Source organism: Gopherus evgoodei, chromosome 9, assembly GCF_007399415.2.
Source record: "Gopherus evgoodei ecotype Sinaloan lineage chromosome 9, rGopEvg1_v1.p, whole genome shotgun sequence".
NCBI classification, from domain to species: Eukaryota; Metazoa; Chordata; order Testudines; family Testudinidae; genus Gopherus; species Gopherus evgoodei.
In genome coordinates this window covers 43,903,059-43,925,234 of record NC_044330.1, presented here as the reverse complement: position 1 = coordinate 43,925,234, position 22,176 = coordinate 43,903,059, and the positions used below count along the sequence as shown (strand labels likewise).

General features: G+C 41.5%; 1 protein-coding gene across 4 annotated transcripts in view; it reads right to left on the bottom strand.

Moving 5' to 3' along the window:
* The window catches only part of CAB39 (calcium binding protein 39), a 72,332-nt gene that overhangs the window by 6,446 nt on the left and 43,710 nt on the right, over positions 1 to 22,176 (bottom strand). For all 4 annotated transcript variants that reach the window (XM_030574407.1, XM_030574405.1, XM_030574404.1 and 1 more), the window contains 5 exons: positions 10,249 to 10,413; positions 5,831 to 5,949; positions 2,837 to 3,005; positions 2,002 to 2,061; positions 1,245 to 1,310 (listed from right to left, as the gene is read on the bottom strand). In XM_030574407.1, coding sequence (XP_030430267.1) covers positions 1,245 to 1,310; positions 2,002 to 2,061; positions 2,837 to 3,005; positions 5,831 to 5,949; positions 10,249 to 10,413 — 579 coding nt within the window. The remainder of the gene's footprint in view (positions 1 to 1,244; positions 1,311 to 2,001; positions 2,062 to 2,836; positions 3,006 to 5,830; positions 5,950 to 10,248; positions 10,414 to 22,176) is intronic.

The window sequence follows — 22,176 nt, the reverse complement described above, 5'->3', positions numbered from 1 at the left end:
CTTTAAGAAATCAATCCCCACACACTGCACTCACCCATCTACAAGCAAGTCCCATACACCTCCAACATGCACTTGTAACTAATTGCTGACAACTGTGCAATACTTTCACTTCAACCTCATACTTCCCTATGGAAAATTAACACATCCCACAGCTGACCAGCATGGATGTTTAATAGATATTTATGCTGATGTTGCTGTGGTTAGCAATTATATCTATTTAAGTGTATTTTATTAAATTATGTACCTGGGCCCTAAGCTTTGCAGAAATAAGTCTAAAACTAATCAGTACTTATGCTAGTACAACTATTCCCTCACGGGATAAATTGTACCAGTATAAGGCACCTTCACATCAGTGTAACGGCGTCCACGTTGCTTTACTGGTACTACAGCTTTATAAAATCATACCCCTGAGGATATATATTATCCCAGTGTAAAAACTGTCCGCAGACCAGTCTAAATCATTCCTTGGACAGTTTCACCCAATACCCTGACTGTAAGCTCTTTGGTACATGTGCTGTCTTCATGTGTGTTTGTACCGTGCTTTATCACAATGGGGCCCTCATCCCATTTAGGCCTTTGGGAGTTTCTGTAATATAAGAAGATTGTTTATTTATGAAGACCGGCTATTATTCAATGAAAGATCTCTCTTGCATCCTCAAACTGGAGAACTGTGATTTACTGTCAGCCAGGTGTCTCCAACATTGAGTTGTTTCTAGCTACAAAATTTTCAGAATTTTCAAAATTTTCAGTCAAGAAATATCACTCTGTACAGATACCCCACAAATAGGGATGGATGTAAGTCCTGGGGAAGCCCCGCTGCTACCAAATCTGTGCCTCTCGGATAGGTAAGGGAGCCCCTATTGCCACATCTGGGGGACAATGGGGGCCCCCTACCACTGCTCCAGCCTCTTTGGTTCTGCCTGCTGTCCCTGCTTCCCTTGGGCTCCATCCCTGCAGTCCTAACCCGAACACCATCACTCCAAGTGGAAGATAGGGCTATGCTCCAAGTTGCTGTGCACCCCAGATTGCTTTGATTCAACCATGCTCTCAAGTGATGAAAATAAACTGTTCAGCAAGTCCACAAATAAAACCTTATTAAAATAGTTATTGAAATCAACTATTTTTACTGTTTTAAATTGGGATTCAAACCAGTTATTTAAGTCATTGTGATTTAAATCACTTCACCCTGAAATCTAAGTAATTTTCTTGGGGAAAAAAGGGCACTCAAAGTAAAACTACCTTACCTTAAGTGACTGCCTTTTCGTCACATAATTTTCTGAATGAAGTAACTTCTCATACTCACTGAAGAACTGAATGGAGAATGAAGAGAAAAATCAGGAACTTTCCAAGTGGCACAAGCTCTGCTTCTGAATGAATTTCATGCGGGGGGGGGGAGGGTATCCGAAATAGGTATGTAAATAAAAACTTAGAATTCTATTGAAACAAGGTTTGCAGTATTACATGACAGGTGTTTACAATTCTAACAACCTTTTTTAAAACTACATTTCTTTGCTATTTTGGGAACTTTGAACATTTGGACTACCATATAATGAAGGAAGTTATTCTTTAAGCAATAAAATTTTGAAGACTATGAAATGATTTAAGCTTTTATTAATATCAGAATTGGCCAGCAGATGGAGCAAAACTATAAAATATACTTTTGTGACTAAGGCCTCATATAGACAACAGAAAAAATAGGGAAAGGTTCCCTCTAAAGAAAAACGCACTTTCACAAAGCATCTTTTCAAAATCTTAATTTAAGTTTCTGATGTTGAAATGCTGGGAATTTTAAAACAAATTTATATTTTAAAAATACTATGGCACAAAAAATGCAAACCTAACTTTGATTAATGCAACACATAAACTTGTCCTTGGTAATTCTTAACTAAGAATCCAAGCAATACGACACACAGAATGAAAAGGTATTTAACTTTCAGTCAAATGAAAATTATTCTGTATCAAACATTAAAAAGTTCTGAGGAACTAAATATATTTACTCACCCGATCATAATGCTGTTCCAAAAATTCTGCACTCAGTAACTTGTGTCTAGTAAGTAAATCCTGAAAAAGTATGTCATGTTTAAGCAATATTTTCAGATTTAAAAAAATATATTTATTCAAATAATAAATATTCATTCTTGATGCCTCTGAAGAGTCTAATTAATCCAAAGAAGGATTTTGATATACTATGGAAATAAAGAAAAAAAGTTGGAATATTGGTGGATCCTTGATTGTGGCTGTGAAAACTCACAGCACAACTTAGGAAGGGGTCTGCTATATGCTGTACTGGTTCTCATAGAGAAATCAGAGCAACTTGAAGGCTCTTAACTTGTGTTGGCTTCCAACAGCTTCAAGGGCTGATACAGCTGCTTGGATCACTGGGGCACAGGGAAACTCAGGCCTACTCCCTGCAACAGGAATGACACATACCACCAGAGGTGCTCTACAGCACCAAAGGGTTCACTTATACTATTTATTATTTGTACAGTGTTAGCACCTAGAGGTCCCAATCATGAATCAGCACCAATCACGTAAGACACTACACAAATAAGACAGTCCTCCCCTGCCTTGAAGAGTTTACAATCTAAGTAAAATTATTAAATTTTAGTTCTGGAATAAATTTTAGTTCTGGAATAAATGTTATCTGAAGCAATATCTTATCACCATGTGCTCAGAAGGAAGAAATGTTCAGTTGATCCAGCCCCTTTACAGAGAATGTCACAGACTTTGTTCTCTGTCTCCATATGTGACTAACACCTGATATTTGGGATTATATACTTGAGACGCTAGAGAAATGTATGCTATTGTAACTATTTAGATATGGTATGCAAATTACCTTGAATGTGGCAAACGCATCTGAAGCAATGTCAAACGTTGACATTTCCACATATCTGAAGAAATCATAGAACTGTTCTGACCACAAGATTATTTTAGCAAGTGGTTCATGTCTAATGCATTCTCTTAACATTATTCCACAATTTAGAGCAATTTCTGGAGATTCGTACCTGCAAAATGAGAAGTCTGTATAAATACCTTTAAAATGTGGTACTGTAGTACCGCAACTCTATATATAATTAACAATATGCTATATTATGTTATCAAGTCAACTTAAACATTTCAATAATTAAAACGCATTTATCTGTATATTAAGTTCCACTTTCAGATGTTTTATGAAACACTATCAAAATCAGATGATCAATCTGTTGCTTGTATGAATCACTTCTATAAAATGGGAGCATAAGAAACGTAACTTTATGTTCATACTCAAAATCAATGCCCTCATCTCGTAACTGCAGGTGGAACTTGATTCCTATCAGGTTTTTCTAAATGTGCAGTAGGTGCTCTGCAGGTTGGGACAGCAGAAGTCTGCCCTCTTGTGGTATAGACAATTCACAACTCCCAGTATACTGCCAAACTTGTTCATTTTCTATGGAATACTTAGTATGACTTTTTAGGTGAATTTCATAAGTGAACCAACAGACCGTTCCATGTGGTCAAAAGAATAACCATTTGCACTGCAAGTACACTGTCAAAATTTGAAAGTAACATTACCTGAAATCTATGGGTCTCTTGTAGCTCCACATATTTAAATCAACAGGATTCTGGGAAATCATAGACCCTTTTTCAAAGCCTAGATCTTTTGCTAATAGTTGGTTCACATTCATCATAATGTCTTAAAATTATGTAAAATTTGGCTATATCAGATGTATCATATGTAAGACATACAACAGATCAGTAAGTACTTCTATAAATTAAAACCAACACCTATTTCAAACATCTTTACTCATGCACACACAAAAATGTTTCATGGTGGCTGTCCTAGGTTATGCTGTCCTAAAAATCAGTAATGTGGTCCACTGAACATGATCCTGGATTTGAAGTTAGAAGAGTCTGCCACTGACCAGTCTGACAGTTTGGACAAGTTATTTTACCACTCTGTGCCTCTGTTTCTATGCCTTCCTTTGTAAAGCACTTTGAGAAAGCACGTATAAGACTTTCGTATCATTCATTTATTCTTACTTTTATATTATACTTTGGTTAATAATAACCTTGCCTTTTGAATCTTTAAGATATCTTGGGTTCTGTCAAAACGAGACTGTAGAATAGGAAAAGTTAAAAGTACTCTGTGGAACTGAATTTCTTTAAAATTGCAGAGACACATTTTGTTGTTCCTCTAGACTGTTGGGGGGGGGGTTCTTAGTGTTCATGAGGAAGCCGGGGATTAAAACGTGCAAAGTTCCTGCTCTAATTGTAAAATAATTTTTTTTCTATGTATCAACACACTGCTGGCTCAGACAATGGCACAGATAAAGAGAATGAAGAGACAATGTGACATAAGCATGACACCACACGTTTGGTAGGTTTCAGACTTGGCAACATCTCTAATTACTATGTAATGCAAAAACTTCAAGGAAAAACTAAAGAGCAGATCTTTTGTTTAAACATCCAGAAAACAAAACCTGTTATTTTAACATCTTATTGCTGTTGTCAGGATGTGGCAAACAGCTATTCCAAGGGATTAACTATTTAATCTACTTCTTTATCTTTTCTATAGAATCTTATACCATATCAATCACTGTAGCATTTGAGCACAACTACAGTATACCCGTTTACTGAAACCTCATTATCCAAATCCCTTTCTTGTCCCCAAGCATGAGATACCTGCCCTCTGCAGCATGTATCTCATGCTGGGAGACAAGGAAGGGATTCAGATAACATGGAGATTTGTAAAATAGAGCAGAGACCTCTGGCCAGTACTGTGAGGAGCAAGATGAGCCCTCAGTTGTGGAGAAGGGAACCCCACTGCTCAATGGCTGAATTGTTCCTGTTCTCCTGATTATCCGAACTCCCAATTATCCAAATAAAATCAGTGTTCTTCAGTCTATTTGGATAATCAGAAGTATACTGTACATCATGATGTATGAGAGCTTATTTGAACAATATCCATCAGTATACATGCTACAGCTATTGATACAAATTTAGTGTTTGAAATGTTAACATTTTTAAAATGGTTTTATGCAAGACATTAGTGAACTTCCCCCCCTTCCCAAATGATAAAATGGGATTGCAACCTCTAATATTTTCTGTTATTCATGGCAGAGAATAATAGAAATGTAAACAGTCCATTTTAAATTAGGGATGTTTGTTCCCTAATTTAAAAAACAAAGGCTTTTTACTTAAATTTCTGTTTTCATAAGCACCTCTATTTTGGTATGCAGCTGCAGACTTGCTACAGTATAATTGATTTGGCATGATTCTGTGATGTAACAATGCAAGTAATACAAAACAGAGCTGGAAACAGCAACCTGGCATGCAGTGAATACACTGAATCATATCTAGAAAAGTTGGAGCTGCTTGATGTCTTTGTAGTTGTATTACCCAAAAACTATGAAGCAGGAGCTGCACAGTAACTCAGAGGATGGGACAGCAAGTTCATTGAGCCAGAGGTTAGAACAATCATTCAAACACTCAGTAAATAATTAAGATCAGGAATAACAGTTTCAACTCTAGACAATGAAGTAAGTTCAGTGAAAAGGAACAGATTTTATTGTTACATTATCCCAACAAGAATGTTTTTAGCGCAGTATTAGTTTTCAATTCTCACCCTGTCACCCTTCACATTAAAGGATTCATATTTTGATGTTCTATTGCTTAAATTATCCACTTGATTTAAGTTACTTTAAGGGAAGTTACAGGCCTTGTGGCAAAATTATTTAAACAAACTGCAGAGGAAGAAGGGACATTTCACCACTCTCACTATCCTGCTTTTTCCTGAAAAAACCACTCCAATACTTCGTATAAAACTATTTACACCAAATACCGTACATACCCTTTTAATAACATGAACAATATATTTTGTTGAGTGCAGATGTATTCCACTGTGGGAGTTCTTGTACCAATTTGCCTTCTGAGAATGTTGTTGAAAATTTGAGCGACATCTTTTTTGCCCTGTCAAAAACGTAACCAATTAAGCATATAACATTTAGTACCAGAATGTACAGCAAGAGTTAATACATACATTAATATACATACACATAAACATGACCATTTCACAAAAAGTTACCCAAATACTTTGTTTCTCTATACCTATTTCAAATCTGTCACAGCATTCAATACATCATTGTATCAACTTACATTTGGATAGCTTGAATAACCTACTGATAATGTTTAAAACAATAAAAATCCTTTTATATTTCATCTGATACTCCTAGAGTTTCTCTGGATTCATTTCGTACCAAAATTATGTTAATACTATGCCCATTTTTAACAATGCCACGGCCCTGAGTAAAATGGAATTCTTCAATGTTCCACTCTGTCACCTCTCATTTTCAATGTGCATGTGATCAAGTCCTTCTACTAGGGAAGACTGAGAAACATCTTGGGCTGCAATACTAACAACATACACACTGCACTCCAATTTACAATTTTTTTTATTGTGTGTTTTTATTTATGATGGAAAACAATAACAATTATAAATAAAGTCAAAGGTAAGTATAACATAAAGGCATATCCCTCATATCATATGATGTAGGATAACACAGTCCCCCAGTTTTCTCAATACTTGATAGAAGTGTGGATATGGGTAAGAGCACTATGCTCAAGTTCAACTTAAATTATCTTAAATGAAGCTGGTTGATAGCAGTAAGAAGCATTGGAAAGAAAAACAGGAGTTCTGCATGCACCCTATATTGGATGCATGTATCTACCATTTGCCAATACTGTTTGTATCTTTGGAATCACATTCAGTTCATCATTACTTCAGGCCAGTTAGCAGGAGTGCCTAACAGTGCGTGCGAACATTATTTGGAATTACCCTTGAGGAGGACTTGGAAGTTATTTGTTTCTATATGCAGCTCAAGGAGCTGGTTACCACCTTGGGCAGAACAGGTTCTAGCTACAGTTCTTGAGCTGGTAGTAAAGATCTGTTAAGTAACTCTTAATCATGGTTACTTGAATTTTATAACCTGAGACCAGAAGCAAACCATTATTACTGATGATCCTTGTTTCTGGAACTTATTCTGGCACCATCTGAATCAGTGTGTAGCAAGCTTTAAGGTAAAGAAATAGACCTCACACTTTTTGGAGACTTCCAACAAATATGACAGAATGACAGTTTATCATTTTAGATTTGTTTTAATTATAGTATTGGACTCCTGACGCTGTGACAATGAATGCTGCATGAGTAGAAAATAAACCATTTTTTAGAAAATCTCAGGAAGATCATAGTCTTTAAAAAATGACATTTTTGTTTTTTAATTAGCATGGAGAGTTTGCAGCAGTATTGTTGTCAGGATATAAGTGTTAGTTTGTTTTGTAAATGCTTGTTTTCTGATTTATAATTCCATTGAAAGCCTGCCCAAAGCAGCATCAGAACCCTTTGTTCTGGTAATGAGTAGAGCAGTGTTTTGAGAAATAGCCATCACTAACACTGACAATTTTGCCCAGGATCTCATTATTCCCCCTGTTTACCACCAGCAACAGCTACCCCTCTTTATTCATAAAATTGAGCTGATGGTGGTACACACTAATTACAAATCTAGTTATTGTTAGAACCATCTATTACTTCCAAGTGATGTAATGGTCTATTTAACAAGGACACACAAATTCTCATGCCAACAGTCATGATTCCCAGAGGTGAAGAGTAAAAGTGTGGCAGCATTGTCGGATTCTATCTCTCTGATGCAAAAAGATTTTGTTTTGTTTTTGTCTTTTTTTTTTTTTTTAAACTTTTCAAAGGATGAAATTACTCCCACTAACAGATACTTTAATACAAGTCAGTAGGAAACTGATTGACAAATTATTGCTCTTTGAACAGTTTTGTTGATTGCCTTACATGAAAAAATGTTTCTACATATACACAATTCCAAACAAATGTTAATATTAGAGTAAAGATTGGATGTTTCAGGGCAATTTCTTAATGAGGATCTAAAATAATTTCATTTACGTTAGGGGGCCCATCACCGTGGTATTTAGATTCAAATAGATTGTAGACAAGAGTGCAACAGTCAGAAAAAAATCCCTATCATCTCAATTTATAAAGATAACTCCCTCAGGAACGATCCATAGTTAAACAGATACTTAGTCAAAAATGTGCTCTGATCCATGCACAAACCACTTCAGGTTCTGTCATACCGCCAGAAGGAGCCAAGAAACATCAGCAAAAGCATCTCATCTGTCTTCAGCTCTGGACTTAGTGGTCTCAAAAAAATAGTAAGGTCCAATCCACATAGGGCTTAAGAGACTAAAACCAAGATTTTGAATTGTGCTCAGTAAGTGATTGGAAGTTAGTGCAAGTGGTGGGGCATAGATGTGCTGACATCAGCCCACAACATTAGGTAAACAAATTGCCACATTCTGTATTAAAGTGCATTGCTTTAGTCCAAGATGAATGGCTCTTAATATGACCTGAAAAAGAGCTCTGGAAAGCTTGTCTCTCTCACCAACAAAAGTTGGTCCAATAACAGGTATTACCTCACCCACCTTGTCTCTCTAATATTCATCTCAGCAAGGAAAAGCCACATCCTTCTCAGGTAACAGAGCAGTTGGGAGTCCAAAATAGAAGGCTATTACCAACAATCAGCAGCCCCCTCAGACTGAAATATACAGCTACCTTTAATACAGAACAATCCTACGCAATCCCATGTCATTACAGATCTAATAAAATTAATTTGTACACAGCCATTTTCCATCATCAGAAGAATGCTTCCCTAATAACCAGAATAACTAAAAACTGGACTGATAAAGATCTTGAAAGTCAGCAGAATCCAGATGTAATTTCTCAGTATCTTATCCTCAATAACCAGGGACCATCTCAATTGCTTTCACTTTGAATTTCCTTGGGTTTTTGTTATATAGAGACAAGTATGTGGTGAGAAAAAAAATTCCCATCAGTTTTTATTTTCAAAACCCTTTTTTATGGGGTAAAATTTCTAGTTAAGACTTTTCTTTTTAGAAACGTTGACAAGTCACTACTTGCAGACTCATAGCTTGAAAATTCAGGTGGCTTCTATAGGACGTGTTCAGTTTTATCTTTGGATTAATCTACTCTGGAATGTACCTTATAGGAAATTCAGTATATGACAGATATAAAGAACCAAACAGAATCAAACAACATTCTGGGATGTTGGGGAAGAAAGTTAACTTAATTCTGGAATGTAACACTACAACATCCCTTTAGACTGTTGTGTTTGCTTGATGGCCAACTTTTTTATGAACAGGACATTTTATAGCAATCATAAATAGCAGGATAGCCTAGTCAAGACACTAGAATTCTGAGCTCTATATCTAGCTCTGCCATAGACTTCTTATGCAACTTGTAGGTAAGTTATTATTGGCTTGTCTACACAGCAGAGGGGCGTGGGTGTGTCACCCGAAGGGTCTACATGGAGCAGTCAGAGCACAACACATTAGTGTACTCTACAATTCACATCTCATAGTCCGCACTCCACTACCACGTAGACAAGCCCTAAATCAGACTGTGCCTCAGTTCCCTAGCCATAAAATGAGGATGATGATAATACTTCTACATTTCAGAGTGGTGTTGTGAAGACATTAATTATTGTGCATGAAGTGCTCAAATAAATACTGTTGAGCAACAAATGAAAACTTACAGAAAGATAAAATTAATGTTCATATTTTGGAGTGATCAATAAAATCTGACTTTCCTGTCTAAACAGAAAAATGATTAGGGAAAATGTAAAAAAATATACTTTAATACTCCTCTCCCTATAGGAAACAGAAGATTTTAAAAATGGCTAATTAGTGGCAGTATTAATGAAAACTTTTTAATTAATTAATTGATAAAGGAGAATAGTCATATGACTCAGTATTATACTGTAATGACTCAAAAGGGATTTAAATAAGACTATGGGCATTATGGCATTAATACAATCCAAGATTTTAATCTCTCTGAACACAGTAATTAAATACATTAAAGATTAAGCAACACATCTCAGAGTTCTAGGATAAAGATTTGAGCAATTCATCTACTTTTCATTTTTTATGTGATCTATCCTTCCAAACTCCTCAGAAATTTAGTCTCTCGCATATGGTTAAATTACCAAGTAGTTCGTATTAATGTTTCCCAATTAAATCTTAAAATACAACTGCTATCATTAGCAGCATTGAAAAAATAAAAATTGCGTAGCTAGGAAGTGAACCTCTTACTTCAATTAAATAGGAATTCTGATGGTCAGAAAGCAACTTACCATGTGTGTGGCTCATGAAGTTTTGTAACTATTTGCTTACCTCAAAATCAATCAGTTGTAAGTCTGCTATTAGGGTGCTAAGAAGACCACTGTTGTACAGTTCTTGAGCAAGCTGTGCCACAGCTTCTGTTTGTGGCTCTTTTTCATTTGTGCCATATAATATTTCCTTCATGGCAACCAGATTTTTCGAAACCTCTTCAGTGGCCTGAAGAAACAAAATAAAGAATAGATATATACTGAATCTGACCTGGAGGCAAGATGCAAGAGACAGTTGACAATACAGTAATTATGTTATCTACAGTGAAAACATCTTCCCTTTCCTCATCCCCTCCACCTTGAACCTACAGAAACCATTTCAGTAATAATACAGAGAAGATAAGGAAGAGCAAAAAATTGTTCCCAATCTGTAAAATGGATTTGTACATGTGATCAACCCACAAAACATTACCTGGAAACATTCCCATCACTAATAAATTGTTCAGGTAAATACACTTCTATAAACTGTGTGCCTATCGAGTCTCCTTTATGCTGGTAGGCTTCCATTCCAGTCAACAGGAAAAGAAAAGACGGTTACTCACCTTTGTAACTGTTGTTCTTCGAGATGTGTTGCTCACATCCATTCCAGTTAGGTGTGCGCGCCGCGCGTGCACGTTCGTCGGAAACTTTTTACCCTAGCAACTCCAGTGGGCCGGCAGGTCACCCCCTGGAGTGGCGCTGCCATGGCGCTCCATATATACCCCTGCCGGCCCACCCGCTCCTCAGTTCCTTCTTGCCGGCTACTCCGACAGTGGGGAAGGAGGGCGGGTGTGGAATGGATATGAGCAACACATCTCGAAGAACAACAGTTACAAAGGTGAGTAACCGTCTTTTCTTCTTCGAGTGATTGCTCACATCCATTCCAGTTAGGTGAATCCCAAGCCATACCTAGGCGGTGGGGTCGGAGTGAGAAGTTGCGGCATGGAGCACTGCAGATCCGAAGGCCGCGTCCTCTCTTGACTGCTGGACCAGGGCGTAGTGGGAAGCAAAGGTGTGGACCGATGACCAGGTCGCTGCCCGACAGATTTCCTGGATGGGCACACGGGCGAGGAAAGCCAGCGACGACGCCTGCGCCCTGGTAGAGTGCGCAGTCACACGGCCCGTAGGAACATGGGCCAGCTCATAGCAGGTCCTGATACAGGAAGTAACCCATGAGGATAACCTCTGTGAGGAGATAGGAAGCCCCTTCATGCGGTCCGCTACTGCCACGAAAAGTTGGGGGGATTTGCGGAACGGTTTGGTCCTCCCCACATAGAACGCGAGAGCCCTACGGACATCAAGCGAGTGGAGCTGCTGCTCCCTGCCTGAAGAGTGAGGTTTCGGGAAAAAACCCGGGAGGAATATCTCTTGGTTGATGTGGAAGGTCGAGACTACCTTGGGGAGAAAGGCAGGGTGTGGTCTCAGCTGTACCTTATCTTTGTGGAAGACTATACGGGGGGTCTACCACAAGAGCCCGGAGTTCCGACACCCGCCTAGCTGAGGTGATAGCAACTAAAAATGCAGTCTTCCAAGAGAGATAAAGTAGGGAGCAAGTAGCTAACGGGTTGAAGGGGGGCCCCATGAGCCGAGACAACACCAGGTTAAGATCCCATGTTGGAGCAGGGAGTCGGACGTTAGGGTATAAACGTTCCAGCCCCTTAAGGAATCTAGACACCGTCGGGTGAGAAAAAACGGAGCAGCCATCCCCACCCGGGTGAAAGGTGGAGATAGCTGCCAGGTGGACCTGCAACGACGATATCGTCAGACCCTGTTGTTTGAGGGACCAAACATAGTCTAAGATATTGGCCACCGAAACTTCCATAGGGCGGAGACCTTTCTCCACGCACCAACAGGAGAAACGCTTCCACTTGGCCAAGTATGTCGCTCTCGTGGAAGGCTTCCTGCTGCCCAAAAGCACCTCCCGTACCGGTGTGGAGCAGCGCAGTTCAGAACCGGTCAGCCACGCAGGAACCATGCCGCTAGGTGCAGCGACTGCAGGTCCGGGTGACAGAGAGACCCGTCCTCCTGGGTAACCAGGTCCGGGTGAAGGGGCAGGGGAATTGGGTCGGCTATGGCCAGGTCCAGCAGCATGGGGTACCAATGTTGCCTGGGCCACGCCGGGGCTACCATGATCACGCAAGCCCTGTCCCTGCGCACCTTCAGAAGGACCCTGTGGACCAGAGGGAAAGGGGGAAACGCGTAGTACAAGTGGGTCGTCCATGGAATAAGGAAGGCATCCGCTATAGACCCGGGCTCCCTGCCCTGAAAGGAGCAGAACGCCTGGCACTTCTTGTTCCCCCCGGACGCGAAGAGGTCCACACGGGGATAACCCCACCTCTGGAAGATGGAGAGGGTGACGTCCGGGCGAAGGGACCACTCGTGCGATAGGAAGGATCTGCTCAGGCGATCCGCCAGCGTGTTCCGTACTCCGGGGAGGAAGGAAGCCGTGAGGTGAATGGAGTGGGCTACACAAAAGTCCCAGAGTTGCATCGCCTCGTGACATAGGGGAGAGGATCTGGTGCCGCCCTGCTTGTTGATATAGTACATGGTCGTCGTGTTGTCGGTAAACACCGTGACACAACGACCTTGAAGCTGGTGACAAAATGTTTGACAAGCAAGGCGGACCGCTCTCAACTCCCGCATGTTGATGTGCAACCTCACCTCCTGCGGGGACCACAGGCCCTGTGTTCTCAGGGTTCCCAGGTGGGCCCCCCAGCCAAGATCTGAGGCATCCGTTGTCAGGGACACCGACGTTAGGGCAATAAGGTCCCGTGCCGAGGCGAAGGTCTCCGGCGTGGATGGGACCAATAGCTCAACCCCAGATCTTATGGGGGAGCTCGGCGGCACCGGACTCGACGGACCCGTCGGGCCCGGAGTCGACGGTGCCGGCGGCGCCGCGGCCGATGCCGAGGCCGGGCGCTCCAGTCGGGTCTGCCTGGCTGGAGTAGCAGACGCTGACTGTCTCGGCTCTGCACCCGGTGCCGGAGAAGGTCGGTGCCGGGGAGTCTTCCCGGTGCCGGTGCGATCCGGTGCCGGCGCCGAGATCACGGCCTGCGAAGCCGCCGGGTCAAGTGCCGCCTCCATAAGGAGAGTCCTGAGTCTTTGGTCTCTCTCCTTTTTTGTCCTGGGCTTGAAAGCCTTGCAGATGCGGCACTTGTCCGATCTGTGCGATTCCCCCAGGCACTTCAGGCACGCATCGTGGGGGTCGCTGGTAGGCATAGGCTTCCTACAGGCCGCACACTGCTTGAAGACCGGCGAACCAGGCATGAGCCCGGTGCCGGGTGCCGGAAAGGGCTACAGCCCCCGGCGAATAACTATCTACAACACTATTTACACCTAATTACTTACTAACTACACTTAACGATCTAACTAACAACTATAACAATAACGAGAGTTAACAAGGAGAGCTAGGGACGTGGAGGACAGCTATGCCGAGCTCCACAGTTCTAACGACCGACACGGCGGTAAGAAGGAACTGAGGAGTGGGTGGGCCGGCAGGGGTATATATGGAGCGCCATGGCGGCGCCACTCCAGGGGGCGACCTGCCGGCCCACTGGAGTTGCTAGGGTAAAAAGTTTCCGACGAACGTGCACGCACTGCGCGCACACCTAACTGGAATGGATGTGAGCAATCACTCGAAGAAGAACATTTCCATTTCTGTTGATACGAGTCTGAAGAAGCAGAGTGCTTTCCTTCCAGCAGATTTCTTGCACTAGCAAATCTCATCGCTAATATCTGTTAAGATAAGTTCCTGTCTGCATCCTAAAAGATTTGCCCATACCGGTATTGCCCTGGCCTCTTCCTTTGTCAGTCAGTGTTAAAGGCATTCTGAACTATATGCATTTCCTCACCTTTTGGGGGTGAAGCCAGACTTTCAGGCACCTGCTCCCCTACTTGGTGTAAACTTTGCTTGTACCAATCAGAAACGAACACATACAGTTTTTGGGCCCCGTCCCCTATGACACTTCTATGATGTCATAGTGGGTATTTTAGGCTGGTCTGCCATGTGCAGGCAGAAGAGGAGAAAGAAAAACGAATCCTGTGTACCTTGTGCACACCCATAACCGAGCCTGATCACCTCGAAGCCTCTCTCAGCTCACGTGTTTTAAGCAGAGTTTCTATGTTTGCCGGTCGTTATGAGTTGGTTTGTATTCGTAAGTATTGGTTATTACTAAATGCTGCATCCGTGTTTATAAATATTGTTTACTGCATCTTTGTTTATAAATATTGTTGATAGTAAATACTTTAGCCATTGTATGTTTTAAGTTCCATTAACCCTATTAGCTAATTATACGCTGCTTCCCTACCCCTTGTAACTATCCCCAATAAAACTTTAAATTAATTAATTTTAGTTGTGTGCATGCCTGCAGTTTGCATCGTGACCCAGACCCTCCTTGCATCCCTTACCTATACAGTCTATTGCCATGTGCAGCCTGGTAAATAACAGCTCTGCATTTTTCTTTCACCCCTAAAGTACGTGGCAATCTACAATATCCAGGGCAGTCCTCAAGTAACAGAGATGTCTTCAACTGCTGGGATACGTCAGCTTGTGTCTTTGTAGTACAGCATGCCAGATTGCATCTCTGATGTCTACAAGGATGGCTTTGAACAGTTTACAAACCAAGCACAATAGGGTAGACAGGTTACTGTCTGTTCTCCAGTGGGTTCTACAGTCACTCAAGTGATGGAAGGACCTGACCGAAACACATCAGGTATTGTTCAAGAGGGGGTCTTGACCCCAATCCCCAGGAGTTGCTTTTCTCATCTGATGGATGAAGGGTCTTTTGTATGCGTATCCACTGACATCATTACTGTTAAAGGTTCTCAACAAGATCAAACAAGAATTGGCCAGAGTACCACTGATTGCACCAACATGGCCAGGACGAGTTTGGTCTCCTTATCTAATCAGGATTCTCTTCTCACCCTCTGTGGCGTCTTCTGATCAGTCCTCTTTTACTGATTCAAGATGCCAGTCGAATATGTCACCCCAACCTACATATTCTAAGGCTCCAAGAATGGTTCCTCAACAGTTGTCAGGACTAGAAATACCTTGTTTTTCAGAGGTACAACACGTTTTAGGAAACAGTAGAAAAGAATCTACATGAAATATCTCCAGAAATGCAAATCATCATCATCATCTTTGGTGTAGCAATCAGCAGATTTCACTGACTCACTCTCCTCTTCCTACGGTATTGGATTACCTGTTGGAATTGAAAACATTGTTTCTTTCTACGAATTTCATTAGGGTTCACTTAGTGGCAATAACAGCTCTTCCTTCACATGCTCATACGAGGTTTTTCCACTCTTCTCTCGTACAACTATGGCAAGATTCCTAAGAGGTTCGTCAAATCGCTTCCTGTAGATCAGAGACCCTACTCCTAGTTGGGACCTGAACCTAGTTCTTAATTGTCTATTGAAACTTCCTTTTGAGGCACTAGCTACGTGGTCTTTAATAGATTTATCAATGGAGAACTGGGGGCTTTAATGTCAGACCCCCACATTTGTAGCATTCACCACAGAGTAAGCGTCACTGTGGGCCTATCCAAGATTTTTAGATTAGGTGTCCCCAGAATTTCATGTTAATCAAACCACTTCTCTCTTCTTTGCCCACCCCTGCAAAAAACCAACATTGGACTAGTCAAGAGGCCATATTCCATTCCCTACATGTCAAGAGGGCATTAGCCTTTTGCCTAGATAGGAACAACCCATTTAGAAGCTCTCCTAGACTATTTGTATCCATTGCAGACACAAGGGTTTAGTAATTTTGAAACAAAGGTTATAGGGTGTCTCCAGCTGTATTTAGATCTGTTACAACAGAACTTGGGGTTTGAGAGTAATAGCATTCTACAATAGCACTGTCTGCATCTATAACCTTACTTAAAGGTATATCAATTGCAGACATCTGTAGAGTGCCAAATCGGTCCTCTGTCCATGCTTTTGCTAGTTATGCGTTGGTAGATGTGGCAAGATCAGATCCTGCTGCAGGCAATGCAGTTGTCTCTTCCATACTGAACACTGCTCCGAACCTTCCGCTTCCTTAGGTGGCTACTTCTCGTGAGTCACCTGATGTGAAGCACTCACAGCGACACTACTCAAAGGAGCAGTTACTTACCTCTGCAGTAACCTGACTTCTTTGATATTCATGTCTCCATGGATGCTCCACTACCTGCCCTCCTCCTCCTTTGCTTCAGTGTCTCCCTTGTGGGACTTTGCAATGGAGAAGCTGAGGCCAGTTCACCTGTGCAGCCCTGTACAGTGCGGTGCACAAAGATGTGTGGAGACATGTGCAGGCCGAACAGACATCGTCACCAAAAATCTCTGATCAAAGGTGCAGGGTGCTGGCGCACATGAAGTAGAGCATGCACAGGGGGACACATCTTGAACTCCAGTTACTGCACAAGATGACTTACCTCTTCATCAATGTACTACAGACAATTGTGGTTCTTAGTGTTCTAAGGAGAGACTTCCCCTAGGTTATGGTATACTTAATGATGATCTTAAGTCAAACAGTCAGACCAACAAATTCTAGACCCTGCTGCTCACCAGTCAGAGGGACACACAACTGCATTTGCTAGCAGACTGGAGCTGTTTGTTTTAGGGAGTGAGGGAAAATTAGGGACAGTCTCACACACAGCTTTTGTATCACCAGAATATCAACAGAGAAACAGACATATTTAAAGCAGTACAACTCTCTAGTAAGCTGATTTTTTCAGACAAAGGAAATGCAGTAGATCTAATCTACCTGGATTTCAGTAAGGCATTTGATACAATTCCACATGGGAAATTAGTTAAATTGGAGAAGATGGGGATTAATATGAGAACTGAAAGGCGGATAAACTGGTTAGAGGGGAGACTACAATGAGTCATACTGAGAGGTGAACTATAGGCTGGAGGGCGGTTACCAGTGGAGTTCCTGAGGCATCAGTCTTGGGACCAATCTTCTTTAAAATTTTTATTACTGAACTTGGCACAAAATTTGGGAGTGTGCTAATAAAATTTGCGGATGACACAAAGTTGGGAGGTATTACCAATACGGCGGAGGATCAGACTATCATACGAGATGATCTGCATGATCTTTTAAACTGGAGTAATAGAAATGGAATGAAATTTGATAGTCCCTATCCTGCATGACCTTCCTATTTTCACTAACAACAAGAATTTCTGCTATAAGCTGAGGACTCATCAGTGACAGTGGATGAGGAAGACCTGGATACATTGGTGTTGATCATAGGATGACTGAGCTGTCATGTGATGTGGCCATGAATAAGACTAATGCAGTCCCAGGATGCATCAGGTGAGGTATTTCCAGAAGAGACAGAAAAGTGTTAGTACCACTATACAAAGCACTGGTGAGACCTCATCTAGAATACAGTGGGAAGTTCTGGTCTCCCATGTTTAAGAAAGATGAATTCAAACTGGAACAGGTGCAGAGAAGGGCTACTAGGAAAAAACCTACCTTATGGCAGGCAACTCAGAGTTTGGCTTGTTCAGCCTAACTAAAAGAAGGCTATGAGGAGATATGATTGTACTCTATAAATATCTATTTAGACACTGGAGGTCTAAAATTGGTCTGCACCTTCTATTCTTTTTGAGTGTATAAAATCCTCTTCCCCTGTGCTGTACAGGAACTGGTTCCATTTCTCCTAAAAGGAGAAGTGAGGTCACCACTTGTGCCAGCAGTTGATCATGAAAGGGATCCCTGAAAAGGGATGGGGAGGGAGAATGGGTAGAAGGGACAGATTTGAAATGGATAGCATAACCGATGTTATGGCTTCCCAAACCTATTTGTCCAGTGTGATGTTCTTCCATGCAGCCTAAAAATAAGAAAGGTGACATCCAAAAGGACGAAGGGAGTGGGGGGGGGGGGGTGATAAGGTATTGCAGCTGTCAAACCTTATTGATTGGATGATTGAGACTCTTTACCAAGCCATCAAAACTGTGGCTTGGAGGACACAGATAGCTGAGAAAATGTAGATGCAGCTGAAGTATTTTGAGTATTTTGTGCCATTTATGGTGGGGCTCCTATGTAAATCCATCTGCCTGCTGCAGACACAAACATTTAGCCTAGTCTATCACAGGCTCTAGACACAGCAACTCAAGTTTGCTTGCTCAGGGTCATAACAGTATGCACTACTGGTGTTTGTGACAAATTATCAAAACAGAAACTGAACACTGGGACTGACTAAAGTCTGGATAAAGGATATTAAAGGATCCCTGAACAGAAGCTGTCACACTGTCTGGAGTGGCTCATTATTATGAGTGCCTATCTCAGGGCTGACTGTCAGGAAAAAAAAAAAAAAAAGAGTAGACACCACAAACCCATGGTATGTTCCGTAATTAAATTTCACCAAGCCAGTAATCAATGTGAACCCCTGGATCACTATACCAGTCTTACCACGGAGTCACAGACAGTCCTCCAGTCCTTTTTGCCACCCAGAAAAACTGAACTTTGTGATAAAAGGTTATTAAAACAAAAAGTTTACACCACATCAGGTTTCTCCCCGTCCCAAGGGACTAGTCCCTTATCCCAGATCTTACACTAAAGACAATGCTGGCAACCAAATGTATAATAAACTAACTTAAGATTTATTAGCAAAGAAAGGAGACTTAATGAGAGGTTAAAGCAGGTAAAATATAACGACAGATAAATCACAGTTTGTAACTCCATATGATGGCAGAGACGTAAAACTGCCATTTTCCAAAAGTCTTTCTGGGTCACCCAGAATAATTCTGGGAATCTTCATCTTCCCGTTCACATATTCTGCCCTGTTAGAATCCAAACAGTCCAGATATAAAGGATCTTTCTTTGAATCCATATTTACAGTATCTTCACACAGAAAGCAAACTGACAGTGTCTCTACCCATATGGGCTTTTCCTTTGATGAGTGTGGAATGCACTTTGAGTCTTTGACCTCAGGTCCCCACCACAAAGCCCATTTTCTTTGGAATTTGCACCTTTTCTGATAAAGTCCTTCATTAGCATTCCCAACAGGGCCGGCGCTTCCATTTAGGCAACCTAAGCGGTTGCCTAGGGTGCCAGGATTTGTGGGGGCGGCATTTTGCCACCCTCAGTGGCAATTCGGCGGTGGGGGGTCCTTCCACGCTCTGGGTCAGCGGCGGCAATTCTGCGGCGGGTCCTTCACTCGCTCCGGGACCCACTGCCGAAGTGCCCCGAAGACCGGAAACGTGGAAGGACCCCCGCCTAGGGTGCCAAAAATCCTGGCGACGCTCCTGATTCCCAATGCTTCTTTCATGTCTGATGAGTTATTTAGTTACAGGGGTATTTACAATGTAAATGCTTGCTATTACATTATGACAAGAACAGGTAAGTGAAAACAATGCAAAGAATGTTCTATTCGTTTTCATTAAGTTAAAACACCCAAACTTTTTGTACTGGCAATCCATTTCACAAAGCAAGCCTCCGAGTTCAATCCCCCTCCCGACTCCCAGTTTGAAAACCCCTGCCCAATACACTCTCAACATCTAACCATTACTTTGAGCTACACAAGTGAATTGACCTAAATATACTTTAGCATGACCTGGTCAGCCAGCGACACAGAAGCTACAACCAATAAAACTGTGTCAATTAGAATCATTAGATATCTCCTGTAGGTAGCTCCTTCGCTGACAGTGAATAGAAAATAATTAGCTGGAATGTTCTGGGATCCCTGAGGCTGGTGCATGCTTAGGTGAGACAGACTTTGACTCAAGGTACAGATGCCACAAAAATATTGAGATTAATAATGTTTTTCACTTCACTCAGAGACACAATGGACACTCCTGCTTCCCAGGCACGAGAAGATGGTAGTTGCAGAGAGGATCTGTTTTCATGCATCATTATCTTTTCAGGGTATGCTTGCTCTCCAGAGTAACGAGAGTCTCTTTACACAAGTTGTTTTTATTGGAGCCGCTAAAGGAGTAGCCTACAAGGCTTTACATGACATTCTAAGACCAAGCAGTTTGACATTTAAAAAACGAGGTGAAGAAGGTTTTGTGGGTTTTTTCCCTCTGAAACAAACAGAACAAAGGGTTTCAGAATTAAATTATCTTTAAAGATATTAAACCTGATGACTTAGGCTACATTTTAATTAGAAAAATCTAAATCCTGAGGCAAAACTGCCTGTTATGAAACAAGTCTGAAGAATAGTCTGCCCCTCAGAAGGACTGTCATGGGAAATTACTCCAATTTATCAGTGCACCTTGCTTGTTTTTTCCTCAAGAATAGAATAGAATATACCTCTGCCTCAATATAACGCTACCCAATATACCATTAATTTTATAATGCAGTAAAGCTGCGCTACCGGGGGCGGGGAGGGCTGCGCACTCTGGTGGATCAAAGCAAATTCGATATGAGGTTTCACCTATAACACGGTAAGATTTTTTGGCTCCTGAGGACAGTATTATATTGAGGTAGAGGTGTACTTATCTCATAGAACTGGAAGGGACCCCAAAAGGGCATTGAGTCCAGCCCCCTGCCTTCCCTGAAAGGTCATCGAGTCCAGTCCCCTGCCTTCACTAGCAGGACCAAGTACTGATTTTGCCCCAGATCCCTAAGTGGGCCCCTCAAGGACTGAACTCACAAGCCTGGGTTTAGCAAGCCAATGCTCAAACCACTGAGCTATCCCTCAAGCCACATGGCTAAATACAAACACAACAACATGACTTTATAAAAGCTCACTGCCCTACTTACAAGTAGGAGGGATATTTTGTGGAAAAATTACTGTTTTAAGCATGTTGAACTAGCATTAGCTTGCTGACAAATTACTGAAAAATGAACATTGTACAAAAACCGTTACAATCTAATTTGTACACATGGTCTGCCCATAGGGTCTTCAACAAGCACAATGCTTCATAAGCACACCAAGGCATAATGATTACCTGATCTGAGTCAATGAAGTTCATGTACATTTCACGTTTAATTACACTTGTATGTTTGGCAGTACATGAAATAATAAAATAATACATTAATAAAAAGAGAGAATGATTGCTTCCAGAACACTATTTATCTAATAAGCAGTTTGTTAAGGTGGTTCCTTTTTGTGGCCTATAAAGCTGTAGAGAAGCCTAAAAGGCAGTAAAGCCAAATGTACAACTAAAGAATAAGACAGTCTAGTTTTGAAATCGGCAAAATGCAGGGACTACTGTGAACTGTAATATCTCCATATTGGTTTTAGCTCTTCGGTGAGCTCTTTTATACTGCCTCAGATTCCCTTTGATTCTTGTTCCAAAACCCAGCTGTCTCCCTATTGATAAAAATGTATCAGTATTTGCAATGTGACCTTAGTATGGCAACAAGAAATACAGACTGGACATTAACTCTACAGGTCACAAATGAATATTCCAAATAAATATAGCACACAAACAATACACGACCATTTTATTCTTTTACATTGAAGGGGATGTAATTTTAGGGGGAAGAAAGTGGAAAAAAATTTCAAGCCCCCTCCTGAGACAAGACTGCTGTTACAAAATAAGGCTGAGTACATCAGGCCCAGTGACATGAAGATAGGCGAGAGCTGTTGCATCTCCCACTCAACTCTAAATTGTGGAATGGGCTAAGTACATTTCTTATAGTCCTTTAAACATTCAGAAATGTCTTCAGGAAAAATCCAGTTCAGTGGGGATTTCATTTTTTTTTTTGAGAGGTGAATGTACAGTGGCAAGAAGGAGGGAGAGAAGCTGCGCCATCTATCAAGAGGAGAGTATTGACAGTCTCTCCTGAGACCACTGCTGGCACAGCCACTGAAGCCAAGTCCACGTATCAGAAAGGAGTAACCAACAATGAAGATTCAAACAGTGCCTGTCCTCCTTAAGGATGATTTAGGGATAAGGGTGAAAAGGAAAAAGAGATACCAACAGCTCTGGGTGACCGGGGCTAGCAGGTGCCATTTTGGGCAAGACTGCTAGTGATAAGAATGACTGGGGCTCTCACTTTTTTCCTCCTCCTTTGGGA